We start from the raw sequence: 15431 nt of genomic DNA on the forward strand, positions 1-15431 counted from the left end.
ATAAATATTGAGTATGTTTATGCTCGTTTAATGTTCATTTAATTTTCACACACGCACAATTACAAACACACACACACACTCACACACTCACACACTCACACAAACAAACAAACACACACACACAAACAAACACAAACACACACACAAATACACGCACCTTGAGAGGCACTGATGATAAATTATAAATAAATATGGTGTATATTTTTGTTCTTTTAACGTTCATTCATTGCTTCTTCATCTATCATTGCTTCTTCATCTGTGTGTTTTTGAGGAATTTAATTTCCTTTTTTTTTGCTCACTCACTCACTCAGTCAATTATTCACTCATTCACTATTCACTAATTCACTCACTCTCTCACTCACTCAATTCATTCATTCAGTCATTCGCTCACTCATTCTTAAAAATTATAGATACGATAATTATAATTAATTATGGAATTATGGCAATACAATACAATTATATAGTATGCAATAAACAAGTCAATATTATATTGTGGATAAAATTAATTTATTTGACACTCTGAACTTCCGCCTATTTAATGACGTGACCTGGGCAATTAACAGAGTGAATGAACGAAAGAGTGAGTGTGAATGAATGAGTGATAGAGTGAAGGAGTGAATAAACGAATGAATGACATTTGAGTAAATCATGATGATGACGGTGTTAATGATGATGTTGATGATGATGGTGTAGGTGATGATGATGATGATGGTGCTAAAAGTGAATCATGAGTGAATTAGCAAACGAATGGGATAGCCAACAGGTGAATAAAAGATTGAATTGAATTAATGAATAAATAAATAAATAAATGAATGAAAGTAGAAAGGAAAATATCTATGAATGGATGAGTAGATAAATGAGTAAATGATCATACAAACCGAAGAACAAAGTGAATGAATAGATTGAATGATAAGAAATCTGTGACTAAAATGTATACAAAATTTTAATGATTTAAGTAAGAATCAGGATGAATGTCTGCGCGTATGCACCAACGAATGAGTGAATGAACGATTGAACGAACGAATGTTTTAATAGCAAAAACTACGATCAAAAACACTAAATAAAAATGAAAAGAGAAATGATTCGGCCAGTATAGAATCACGATTTTTGAAATATTTACATAAATAAATTAACTTCCTCATTTCAAAAATAGCAAGCAAGCGGTTCACTTTGACAGACAAAACGTATTTTTTCAATCGTAAAATGTAATTTTTATCAATCAACTAAGGGTTTTTTTTCTTTTTTTATCGTTCATTCCTCTCCCCACTTTCCAGAATTTGTTTCTTTATATTCGGTTCATTCCTCTCTCACAACTCACCATCATTCCAACAGACTTGTGATCAATCAAGCACTTCTAGTCCATTTTCCAAATTCAGTTGCAATTCATTCAATGATCCTCTGTAATCCCTTAAGGGACCGTTGAGGCCGATGGTATTCTTCTATCTCTCCAAAATCCTTTTCTTTCCCTCGCCATCTTCATTGAGCCCAATGTTCCAACCCCCGTCCATTCCGTGATATCATCCATCCACTTCCTCACAGGTCTTCCAACTTTTTTCTTCCAGTCCCTCTTTCTCATCAGTACTTTTTTGATCAGTCTGTTGTCTGTCATTCTGCAGATGTGCCCAAAGATACCCAGCTTTCTTTTCTTGACACTTTCATACACAGTTTTTTGTCTTCCAAGTTGTTTTCTCATGGCATCGTTTCTTATCTTTTGTCTCCAACTGATTCCCAGCAGCTTTCTATAACAATGCATCTCGAATGCTTCCAGTTTGTCTTTGTCTCTTTTCTTCAACGTCCAAGCCTCACATGCATACATCAATGTAGAAAACACACACGCTTCTACGATCTTTAACTTTGTTTTTGTAGATACATTACCGTTTTTCAATATTATTTTTAAAGATGCAAACATTCCTCTCGCGATTGCTATTCTTCTATCAATTTCTTTCAAACAATTATTGTCATCAGTTATGAGGCTGCCCAGATATATAAATTGGTTCACTTGTTCGAGCTTTTCTGCTCCTATCTGGAATTCATCATTGTTTCCACCTGTTTCCGAAATCATTATCTTTGTCTTACTGCTGTTGACGTCAACTCGATCAATTTCTGTAGACCCTCTGCACCAGATGCTAGCAGATCTATATCATCTGCAAACCTGAGGTCCCTTATCACTCTGCCTCCAATGTCGATTCCTTCAATATCTGCATTCTCCATTTTTTCCAAGGCTCTTTCCAACAGTGCTAAGAACAGTATAGGTGATATTGGATCTCCTTGTCTACTTTCTATGTTCGCTTTGATCCAGTCTCCCAGCTCTGTACCTACCTTTACCGCCATTGTTGACTCCTCATAAAGCCCTTTCAGCACCCTTACCATTTTTGTTGACACTCTCATACTTTCCAAAGTTGCCCACAAACCTTCGTGTCAGACTGAATCAAACGCCTTCTTAAAATCCACAAAACAATGAAAAGTTGTTTGACCTCTGCTTCCTGCATCTTCCAACAATAGTCTCAACATCAGGATTTGCTGAACTGTACTTCTGTCCTTTCTGAAACCTGCCTGCTCCTCTCCTAAATACTGCTCTATGTCTTTCTCCAATCGTTCTTTCAAGATCGTCAGCATGATCTTGCACATATGAGGGATCAGTGCTATTGATCTGTAGTTGTTGCAGTCTTTCAGGTCTCCTTTTTTTGGCAACATGATCAAGATTGATTTACACCAATCTTCTGGCCATTTTCCACTGTCCCAGATTTCTTGGCAGATTTTGTGAATCTCATTACATACAATTGGTCCTCCCGCTTTGATTAGCTCTATTGGAATTCCGTCTCTCCCTGTGCTCTTGTTGTTCCTCATTTTATTCATTGCTTTTATTACTTCCTCCAATGTTATTTCCGTTTCTTCCTCATTGACTACTTTTCTTTCTTTTAAAGCCTGTAACACCTCCTTTGTATACGTGTTTTTATCTGTGAACAGGTCCTTGATATATTCCGACCATCTATCTTTGATTTGTTGGCCTTCAATTAGAACATTTCCATCCTTGTCTTTAATAATCCTTGACGTATTCTTCAGTTTTCCTTTTAACTGTCTGACTAGCTGATACGCCTCTCTTGTTTTGTTTTGTCCAACTAGTGCTTCTACCCTTTCGCATCTATCGTTTATCCATCTTCTTTTATCTGCTCTGGCACTTTTCTTTATTTTGCAACACAGTTGTTTATATTAACACAGTTGCAATCCTCAAGTTTTACTCCATTTTCTCTTTTTCTATTTACAATTAGGCTGTCAAATGGGGATGTAATTTTTTTAAAGTAATGAATCACTATATTTCAATTCATGTTTTGATCCAATTTTAGAAATCTGCATCTATGGTTGCTGACTCTTTTTGTTATTTCATTGTTAATTCTCTCTTGATGTTAATTATTTTAAAGGTTGCCACGTTTCAACGTTTCAACACTTTAACCAGTTTTTCTGATATTATATTACACTATATATCCTAAAATAACTTCCCAGTCAGAGTCGAACGTTTGAAGTCTATAAAAATAGAGTTTCAACTGTTTCAATAGTAAATTCATTAAAATATGCGTAAAAAAATAGAATAACTTCTATATAAACTACAGCACTTTCTATGTATATGAATGAATAAATTACTAGACTATAATGTCTGTTGGTAAATATTGCAATATAAAGGTATCATTCTACATATGTATACAGGGTATTATTATGCCTAATATACAGAGTATTGTCACTATAAATTTTTTAATGTTAACTTATCTATGCTTACGTAACGATAATAAGGTGCTCGATGTCCCTTTAAAAATTAGAATTTAAATTTTCTGACATTTAATCATTCTTTTGTCAATTTAGTTAATTATTAAAAAATTTGTTTAAATTTGAATTTGAAGTGTTAGTTGGGAAGATGTTGGAAGTTTTGTTGTCTCCGTTTCGATTCGTCTGTCACTTCATTCAGTGCATATTTCTATTTCTTGGTCAGGATGACTTCTTTATTTTTTATTATTTAGAAAAAAAATCTTAATAATATTGTTTTTAATTTATTTTTTATAATAAGAATAAATTTGCACAATCACCAACCAATTAATCAATCATATAATTAATTAATGTTCATTTAATAATATTTTTAATTAATGTTAATTGTTAATGTTAATCATAAAGATAATAAAAGAAAAGTAAAGCTGAACTTTTAATTAAATTAATTAAATTTTTCTATTTTAAATTTTAATGTAGTTAAACTGCAAAAAAGCAAAATAAACACTACAATGAAACTTCTCATTTTTATCTTTTATAATTAAAATTAATTAAAAATCATGTAAATAATAATTACCATCATACTTTTATTTTTGTACACTGTACAATGTACAATATATAAGAAAAATAATAAAATTATTTAAATAATTTAAATAATTTTTATTTTTATTCAGCTTAATCTTTAAACAAGTATAAATTATAAACTAAGTATAAATAATAATAAAGTTGTCATGAGATTACATAATATGTTATTATTTTATATTACTGATTTTTTATTAATATATATATATATATATATATATATATATATATATATATATATATATATATATATATATAAATAAAATATACTTTTTTTATTTATGTTAAAATTAATTTATAATATAATTAATTTATAATATGATATTATTACTTATTATATTATATTATAATTTGTAATACTATAAATCAGTAATTGTTATATTTTTACCAATTTTTATTTAAAACAGCTACACTCATATCCACATTTCGAGGTCAGAAATTTTGTTTTTTTAATATTGAAATTATTGTTGTCACTGTTATTATTATTATTATTATTATTATTATTATTATTATTATTAATATATTAATGAACAACTCATAAGGTGAAAGAAAACAACCCATAGAGGAGGTCAACGAGTTTTGTGATTATTTTCAAAATCTGCAAAGTAGATCATCACCTACACCATCATCACCAACATCATCATCTACTCCATCATCATCATCAGCAACAACACCGTCGTCATCATCGTCGCCAGCACCGTCGAACGAATTATTCGAGAGATGTACTTATGGCCAGCTGATGAGTGCCATAAGGAAAGATCCTCAATATGTCGTGCTGTACTTCAACGATCTAAGTGACCAGCATAGTCTCCAGTTCTCCAAGTTCGTCTCCATTTTTATTTCCAATTTTTTCTCTCTAGCTAGGTGGTTAGTTAGTGGTTAATTTTGGGTTCTGTGGTGGTGTAGTGATTAAGATACCTGACGTTGTTGTTGCAGTGACTAAATGCAAATGTATCTCCACTAATTATTATGTATGTATGGGATGTTTGGATTATTCACATGTATTCACATGCACTCTGTATTTATTGGTTCTCTCCTCCCCCCCCCCCCCCCCCTCTCTCTCTCTCTTTCTCTCTGAAAAGTGCTTCAGAGAGAGTAGTTAAAAAAGAAGTGTCCACATTTTTTTAAAATGGTGAGATGGTGTAAAAGAATAGAAGTGCCTGTTTCTCTGTTGTACAGAGACCAGGTTCAAATTCATGGAGATGCCCCTGTAGTCTATCCATATGCAAAAGTGTTTTGATGATGTGGCATATTAGACTAAATTCATAGTTGAAAGGTATGGGGTATGAGATACAACTATTTAATATTTTTGTGCTAACTTTTAGTTGGTTGATTTGGTTGTGAATGCATGTGTACTATTGAATTTCTATATTTGTTTGTTTTGTATGTTTTTTTATGTTTTTGTTTTTTGTTTGGTACTCCTTTATTTTAAATTTTTATTAGTTTAGTATAATTTTTTATTTCAAATCTGCCCAAATTAAAGTTATTCAAGTAAGGATTAATTAATTAATTAATTAATAATTAATTGACTGATTAATTAATTACATAATTAATCAATTAATTCTACTTGATTGTGAGTGAAACTTGCCCAATTATGACCAGAACTGTCCTAAGTGACCCTTCATTCCAGTTCATTCTTAGAGAACGGTGCAAGATTTGGGGATGCCATATTACATCGAACGAAGGAATCAAGGGTTTGTTGATGATGGATAACCAATAGATTGGTTGATTAATTGATTTGTTTGTTGATCGATTGGTTGGTTAATTGGTTGATTAGTTGGTTGGTCGGTTGGTTGACTGTTCAGTTGGTCGGTCGGTTGGTTAGTTGGGGCGTTGGTTTATTTATCTACTTGTTTATTTATTCAACAATCTATCCATCCATCTATCCATCAATTCATTCATCCATCCATCAATTCATCCTTCCATCAATCCATTCATTCATTCATCTATCCATTCGTCCATCCATTTATCAATTCATCCATCCATTCATTCATCAGTGGCTCGTTCACTAAAAGTGCGCTGGTGCCCTTGCATCTGCCTCATTGGCTTCAAGATGAACCAACCAACACTGCTCATCAAACTACAGGGCCTATCAGGTTAGGATGAATGGGGTCAAATGAATAATTATGTCAAATGAATAATTAGGTCAGTGAAACATACAAGGTCAGATTAAAATTGGTCAAAGTTTAAAATTGGGTCAGATAAATATTTGCTAAAAGGGAAAAATTTAGTCTCTGGTTGTAAATTTTGGTCGGATTAAAGGTTAGGTTGGATGAAAAGTTATCAAGATTCTATTCTTTATGGATAGCTGTGTGTGTGTGTGTGTGTGTGTGTGTGTGTGTGTTTTAGTGTGAGTGAGTGTGTGAGTATTTACATGTGTGTGTGTGTTAGTGTGGGCGAGTGTGTGTGTGTTAGTGTGGGCGAGTGTGTGTGTGTGTGTGTGTGTGCGTGCGTGTATGTGTGTGTGTGTGCGCGTGTGTGTAGTAATAAAGATAATAATCTTCTTATTTATAATTATAATAATAATTACAATATTATATTACGATTTAATAAAAATAAATTATGATCAAAGAGATGACGTCAGGAGCGCTGATGAGTAAGCTGATGAAATATATGGATGACAATGAAGGCTTCCTTTATCAAGCCAAGATGGACAGGTTATTATTATTATTATTATTTTTATTGTTATTATTGTTATTATTAATGATTTTTTAAGGATGGAGCAGCTTTCGAACCAGAGCATAAGGGAACAACAGGACAATGAGTATCTACAATCATTGAAAGTTGATCAAGAGAAGGTTGGCTGGTTGGTTGGATGGCTGGCTGGCTGGTTGATTGGTTTGTTAGTTTTTGGCTGGTTGGTTGGTTGGTTGGCTTGTTGGTTGGTTGGTTGGTTGGTTGGTTGGTAAGTTGGATGGCTGGTTAGTAAGTTGGCTGGTTGGTTGCCTGTTGTTTGGTTGGTCGATTGGCTGGTTGATTTGTTGGTTGGTTGCAATAACATCATTGCTGTCATTACCTTCATCATCATTTACAACATCATCGTCATCATAACCATCGTCAACATCATCATCCAAAGGAGCGATTGAAGAAAGAAAGAGAACAGGAGAAGAGAAGGATGGAGGAAGAGAGGCTGGAGAAACATCGGGTTGCTATTTGTTTAAACAATACTGCTACTAATATTACTAATAATTTTTATTATTACTAATGATAAAAAATAAAAATAGTAATGAGGTTACTGACCACCATCACCACAGTCTCGCACTGACCTCCGTGAGATGTTGAGGACGAAACTGATGGATGAACCAGATGCTGATAGTGCAGCCGAATGTACTAGGTAGGTCTGCAATTTCTTTCGTTCATTCATTCATTTCATTTATTCATTCATTCGTTTGTCTATTCATTCATTCATTCACTAATTCATTCATTTGTTTGTTCGTTCACTCATTCATTAATGTTTGGCGAAATGCCCTGGCAGATCTCTTATTTTGTCATGATTTACCCCTGCCTGTCTGTTGAGTGCTGTGTCATAAATTATGCTAATGCTGGAACCGGCCAAATGCCATTTATGTTAATTGTTCTTAAATTATGTTAATGCCTCAACCAATCAGGTGCCTGATAAGATTGCCAAACGGACTGCGATTGGACAGAAGATTTCACATGGACTCTCCTCTGGAGGTAATTAGGTGACTGATTGGCTGCCTGATTGATTGAGCAATTGGTCTGTTGGTTGATTGAGTGAGTGATTGATTGATTGATTTTTAAAAATTTTCATTATCACCATCCCAGCAACTATACATCTTCCTCATGCTCCATGAATCCTCTCCGAATGAATTCCGGATAAACACAAACTACCCACGAAGGGAAATTCCGCCTCCAAAATTCCTCTCAACCAATCAGGTTGAAGGTAGCATTTCCAGTTCACCCAGTGGCAGCTCAGGTGGTAACGACGTTGACGACGGTGGTTGTGGTATGACGTTCAGGCAGTTTGGCTTCAATAAAACTGAGGCTCTTTTCGTCCTTGATCTGGAGGCCTGACGTCATCATCATTCATCAACAAAAACATCATCATCATCATCATTCATCAACAAAAACAACAACAGCATCATCATTCATCAACAAAAATAACATCATCATCATTCATCAACAAAAATAACATCATCATCATTCATCAACAAAAACAACATCATCATCATTCATCAACAAAAACAACAACATCATCATCATCATCATCATTCATCTATACTATCACAATCATCATCATCATCAACAACAACATCATCATCATTCATCACCATTCATCAACAAAAACAACATCATCATTCATCTATACTATCACAATCATCATCAACAACAACAGTTCTATCATTCTATTAACCACGATCATCGTCATCATCTCTACCATAATAATTATAGTCGTCATCATCTTCATCTTCATCATTGTCATCGTCGTCATCTTCATAATCATCATCGTCGCCATCACCATCTTCATCAAAGATTCAATTAATTGTTGTATTATTTGGTGATAGATTCTGTCACATCCCATTGTTGTTGCTGTCATGTGTTATTATAATGTGACAGTGGTATTGTTTTTTATTCTTATTTCTAGTTTCACTCATTTATTCAATAATTCTTTCTTCCTTTCTTCTTTCTTTCTTTCTTTCTTTCTTTCTTTCTTTCTTTCTTTCCTGTCTTTCCTGCAATCACTAACGATGTTTTCATCGTTACAACAAGCAGTTAAGTTTGAATAATGAGATGTTGAAATTAAGCTATTTTTCTATCAACTATAGATGATTTGAATCTTTGGGCAATTTAAATTTTGTTTCATAAATTATATATTATAATATATAAATATAATATTATGTAATAAAAATGATTTTAATCGTCACATGATTGTTTAAGATTTTTTTTTTCAATGCTGTTTAAGATTTATTTGAGATTATGTGATAACGAGTTGTACTGTACAAACGACAAAAATTTTGTATGGAAGAAAATTCAAAATGAATTGTAGATTTGGTTTTTTTGTTGCTGCCTGAGTTCTTCAAAATCATCGGCAGACCAAAACAGTTGTACTGCAGTACAATTTGAAGCTTCGAGATTGATCGGCGACTGTGACCATTGTAGTGGTGAAGTTGTAGTACACTTTAAAATAATTTAAGGATCTCGAGTAACAATGCCACTAAGTGATAATGTATAATACTTAAATTATGTGTAGCGCTAAATCATTAATTCCATATAGTGACGTAGACAAAACCATCAGCCAATGAAATCACTTTTAAAGTCTAGTGAGATTTCTCGCATTTACGTGGGCCACAAATTTAACCAATGAAATCGCTTTAAATGTTTTCATACCATATACACACACATACATGCACAACACACATACGCATGCAACACCACACACACACGCGCATGCAATACACACACACATACACGCACAAAACATGCAACACACACATACACGCACAAAACGCATACATACCTACCCAACAAACACATACATACATACACAACACACACATACATACACAACAAACACACATACATACACTACAAACACACATGCACATGCAACACACACATACACGCACAACGCTAAATATAAATGGTCAGAAATTTTGTCTAGCATGCTACCACACGCTAGCGATTTCATTTCGTTGCGGTTGTGTGTGGCTGCGGTGTCTGTCGCAACGGTAGCAGAGTTGTTTACAGGGTATTGATGCATTTTTGCAACAAAAAATACAGAACATTTATACACCAGCATCGATGTACAAGTAACAGTAGAAATATTTTATAATTTTTTTTTATTTAATTTCATCTCATTAGAATATTATTCAGAAATTCAATTTCGACTGTTTTACATCGCATCCACGAACACTTGTCTACTGTGAGATAAGACAAATCAGCAAACATAACTTAGAAAATAACAAAAGATGGAAATAAAATGTCAACACTTTGAAAATGACGATGTTAATCCTAAAAACTATACAACTTCGACTTTAATTGACAAATTTTTTTCAATGTAAAATAAATAGTAGAAGAGTAATAATTAATGAGTAAAAATGTATAAATGAGTGATAAAATGATGAAATGAAATAATCTAAAGTGCTATCTAAGAAACAACGAAATGAATTTAAGACTACTTCGCATGTCTGACCGTGGGGGTTGTAAAAAATTTTTCTTTGCTATCAGGTTTGCAAGCGTAGGAAACTGAACAATCTCTAACCGACTTTTAACTACTACTACTGCACTACCACTACTACTACCACTCTTACTACTACTACTACTACTAGTACTACTACTACTTGAAAACTATTCCTTCCAGTATAGAAAGCCAGTGTATCTAATGTAAGTTGAAATTACATCAAGTGTTTGGCATTCAGTTCGCCCAGCCTCGAATGAAGCTACTGCACCCACCACAGGAAAGTTTGATGAGGCTTGGCATGACCACCCAGCAATAACCTAACCTCTCCAACCACTGATGAATCCACAACCTGTCATCATTGTAATTTTTTCATTTTTACATTTCTTGCAACTCCTGTTATTGCTGCTTTGATTGATGTCATTATCATCGATACTATTGTTATTATTGCAAGGTGAGGTGAGGATCTTAATATTGTTGTTGTAACCCGGGCACTAAAACAATGCTTTGCAGTAATTTTACGATCCTTCTATTAATTATCTATGTTTAGTAAATTTCGATTTAATTTATTACATAAAATGTATTAACTTTACGATTTTACAACCTGCTAGTTGTTCTTGGCTTTGTCATTTCTCATTTATAATCGTTGCATTTGTTGGTATAAATGTACGAGCTGAACGTGTAACAGTAATTCTTCTGCAGAGTTTCAACCTCGGTTAACGAGCCAACTTTAGTAGAATCATTACTCTCGGTAAAAGGATATTTTCTGAACTACAAGAATGGATCGACTGCTTGCGTTCCGGAGATTAAGGGAGCAGCAGGATAGGGAGTACGAGCTTGCTATGAAGCTCGATAGAAAGAAGCAGCGATTGAAGAAGGAAAAAGAAGAAGAAAGGAAGAGGTTGAAGGAGGAGAAACTGGAAAAACTCAGGGTTAGTATTTTATTAATATTTTTATATGATTTTACTGGTAGCAGTAGTAGCAATGATAATGATAGCGTAAATAATGATGATAGTAATGAGTAAATGTAAATGTACATGATGATCCCACCCACCCACAGGCTCGTGCAAATCTCCGTGACATGCTGAAGGTGAAACTGATGAATGAACCAGTTTCTGACAACGTGGCTGACTGTACCAGGTTTGCCATTTGATTCACTCATTAATTAATTAATTCACTCATTTATCCACTTATTTATTCATTATGTCATTCATTTATTCATTTATTTATTCATTCAATCATTACTTCGCAGTGAAGGAACGTGAATTTCGCGATGTTTTTATGTTAATGTACGAATTTAACAATTATCATTTAATTTTTAATTTTAAATAAATTATGTTAATGCCTTAACAAATCAGGTGCGTGATAAGAATGCCAAACGGGTCAAAGTTCAATAGGATCTTTTGCATGGATTCTCCTATGGAGGTGATTGATTGATTGATTGTTTGATTGACCAATAATGACCAATGATTGAAACGTTGAATGAGTTATTGATTTAAAAGTATTGAAAATTTATAGCATTTAACATTTTTTATCACCACCACCACAGCAACTCTACATCTTCCTGATGGTCAACGATGAATCTCTGAATGACTTCCGGATAAATACAAACTGCCCACGACGGGAAATCCCGCCTCCAAAATTCCTCCTGACCAATCAGGCTGAAGCCAGCATTTCCGGTTCGTCCAGTAGCAGCTCAGATGGTGACGATGTCGGCGATGATGGTGGCATGACGTTCAGACAGTTTGGCTTCAGCAAGAGTGAAGCGCTTTTTGTCGCTATTTTGGAGGCTTAAACGTCCCCATAATATGGACGGTTTCTACAAAATTAATTGGTAGTCTTATATTCACCGTGTAAATGCTTTCGTCATTTTAATCATCATAATGTTTTTATTTTTGACTCTGGGAAAATTTGATGCCGTTTTTTAATTTGGTGATATTCGTTCGTTCGTTCGTTCGTTCGTTCGTTCGTTCGTTCGTTCATTCATTCATTCATTCATTCATTCATTCATTCATTCATTCATTCATCCAATCATTCATTTCTTCACTGTTTAATTTTACAAAAAATTCTTAAAAAAATATTGGGTTGATTTTTTGGTATTTGCGCTCTTCAAAATCATCTACCGAAAGATGTCGTGAAAATTGTGTTTCTTGATAGTTCACGTAGCAGCATGCGTGCTGATAGAGTAAGTGTAGTTTGCCGACAATTCGAATTGCTCTCCACCCAGTAAGGATTCCATCTCGATGATTAAATGAAATTTCATCTGCATCGCCGGAGATCCAAATGGAAATTTTCAAAATAAAACGTTGAGAATCAGGATATTTCTTGTGCTTTCAGACCGTTAATTAACTTGAATTGATTACATTTTCAACTATTTTCATTTAATAACTTTCTGAAAAATTATAGGGGCACCTCAGTATTTAGGATTTTAATCACAATAACTTTTAAAGAAAAGTGAATCTGGCACGAAGTCCAGAGCGGATCTCAAGACCCATCTGTTGGCAAAATTCATTGAAGAGGACTGTCGGACATCGTGGAAATAGCGCTTTATAAACTAATTGGTAATTGATTGATTGATTGATTGATTGATTGATTGATTGATTAATTGATTGATTAATTGATTGATTGATTAATTAATTGATTGATTGATTAATTAATTGATTGATTAATTGATTAAATTCAACGTTAATTCTTCAGCTGCTGACAAAGGGATTCACAATAAAATGATTAAAATATTTTCACCACTGGGCAATTTTAATGAAATTTACAAAAATTGAAAACATCTCAAAAAAAAGGTTTAATGTATGATAAAAATGGAGTGATATAAAAAAAACACACGTACACACGAACACACACACACGCACACAACACACGCCACACACACAGAGAGTAAAAGTAAGTATAATACTACATAGTATAAATGAAAAAGTTGCTTTTAAACTAAAAAATAAATTTCAAAAACGTCGTTTTGCATCAAGATAATAAAGAAACACTACCGGCTACTACTACTTCCACAACATCTACTACTACAACCCTTACTACCACTACCACCACTGCCGTTACTACCGGCTGCAATAGCGACTGTCGCTAGCCTCCCCACCTGCCACATGGAATTGTGGATGGTGATGGCGTCGATGGTGGCAGAGAGGTGCTTGGTGGAGGGCACCGCTGCGAAGCGTTTCGTCCCTGAGTCATATCTAGCGATTGGTCGGTGTGTGGGTGCGCGCGCGTGTGTGTGTGTGTGTGCGTGTGTGTGTGTATGTGCTTGTGTGTGCGTTTTGAAAATTTTAAAGCAAGTAAATAGAAAAAGAAAAAAAAATTAAAAAGAGAAATACAAGAAAAAAAAGAGAAAGGTAAAGAGAAAGAAAATGAAGAAAACCGTGTGTGTACGTGCAATTTGAGTTTGTGCGTATGTGCGATTTGATTTAGTTTTTGTCAGTTTGGTGCCTGTGCGATGCTGAAAATCGCAGAACTAACTTGAAAAACAGGTCAATCTGTGACGACTTGATGATCTTCGGACCGACGCCGTGCAACCTGACGAGGGTTCCAGCGTATGTGTTCTGTCGTCCTGGGCTGCTACTGCTGCTGCTGCTGAACGCGTAGAGGGATCTATACTGCATGTTGGCGCTTCTGAAGAGCACGAGGAAGTGTTTACTGTCTGACTTTTTTAATGTCTGTCGGTGTTTGAGGTAGATAGATGATTGGTTGGCTGTTCGTTGGTTGGTTTGTTGATTGATTATCTAGATAATTAATTAATTAGCCAATTAACCAACCAACCAAACTGTCAATAAAACAACCAACTCACCAATGAATAAACTAAACAAATAAACAATCATACAACTAGCCACTCAACTAGCCACACAACTAGCCAGCAAACCAACCAATCAACTAGCTAGCAAACCAACCAATCAACCAGCCAACCGGCCAACCAGCCAGCCAACCAACCAACCAACCGGCCAACCTCTGTAACTTCATTCCTGACTCCCTCATTCATACTCCCAGGTAGGCAGCTGTAATGCAAGGCGTTCTCGACAACACTCCTGTTCGATCTACCGCACGGCTTAACAAATAGCTTTGGACCTTTGTGAATGATGATGACGATGATGATGACGATGATGATGACGATGATGATGATAGACAACTTTAATATTGTTATAGTTGCAGATGTTGATGATGATGATGATTATAATAATTAAGTGGTTGATAATGATGAGTGATAATAATTATATTAATATTATTATTAAGAAGATGTATACAAATAATAAGAACTCACCCTCATTTTCTGGACAACTTTTATTTCTTCTTTTTTCTTTCCATTTCTCACAATCGTCATCATCTTTATCATCTCTATCACCACGATCACCATAACCATCATCACCATCAACACTATCAACATTACCGCGTGTATTAACATCACAATCACCAATGGTTGTTGTTGTTGTCGGTTTGTCTTGGAGTTTTGTTGGCGATTGTTGTTGCGGCTGTTGCTGAATTTGTTGCAGCTGATGTGGTTGTTGCAGCTGATGTAGCTGTTGCAGCTGATGTGGCTGTTGCAGCTGGTGTGGTTGTTGCAGCTGGTGTGGCTGTTGCAGCTGATGTGGAAGTAGCTGCTGTGGTTGTTGTTGTTGATTTTTCTGGTCGACTTGATGTTTCTCATGTAGTCGTTGTCGATTTTGTTGTTGGTTTTGTCGTGTTTGCTCTGCAGATGAGGTCCTTCCGCTTCTCCCACATCCCATGTCCCTCGTTTCAACTTCAACATTTGACCTGCCAATGGCGACAAACAAATGCTGCCAATTTTTTTATACAATGATTATAACTGAAAGAAAAATCAAAACGCAAAAAAATGAACAACACACGCCAAACTATAAGCAATAAACAGGCAAACGACCACAAACAAATACCCTCACACGTACAAAAACATTCACACTCATACGCACACACGGAACGCACACGCACG

The 15431-nt window shown here is 34.7% G+C and overlaps 2 protein-coding genes across 2 annotated transcripts; both read left to right on the forward strand.

Annotated features, from left to right (window-relative positions):
* Nucleotides 1-3907: 3907 nt before the first annotated feature.
* On the forward strand, nucleotides 3908-8370 carry HELRODRAFT_172534 (hypothetical protein; the record flags this gene model as incomplete). The annotated part of the gene is made up of 9 exons (XM_009019209.1): nucleotides 3908-3977; nucleotides 4878-4940; nucleotides 5031-5206; nucleotides 6910-6992; nucleotides 7052-7118; nucleotides 7412-7480; nucleotides 7590-7669; nucleotides 7944-8010; nucleotides 8122-8370. 9 exons carry the CDS (start codon nucleotides 3908-3910, stop codon nucleotides 8368-8370), a joined length of 924 nt encoding a protein of 307 aa, XP_009017457.1.
* Nucleotides 8371-11253: 2883 nt separating this feature from the next.
* Nucleotides 11254-12269, forward strand: HELRODRAFT_172535 (hypothetical protein; the record flags this gene model as incomplete). The annotated part of the gene is made up of 4 exons (XM_009019210.1): nucleotides 11254-11406; nucleotides 11535-11614; nucleotides 11833-11899; nucleotides 12024-12269. The coding sequence occupies 4 exons, from the start codon at nucleotides 11254-11256 to the stop codon at nucleotides 12267-12269; spliced, it is 546 nt and encodes a 181-aa protein (XP_009017458.1).
* Nucleotides 12270-15431: the final 3162 nt, after the last annotated feature.

This window comes from Helobdella robusta (genome assembly GCF_000326865.2).
Source record: "Helobdella robusta unplaced genomic scaffold HELROscaffold_24, whole genome shotgun sequence".
NCBI classification, from domain to species: domain Eukaryota; kingdom Metazoa; phylum Annelida; class Clitellata; order Rhynchobdellida; family Glossiphoniidae; genus Helobdella; species Helobdella robusta.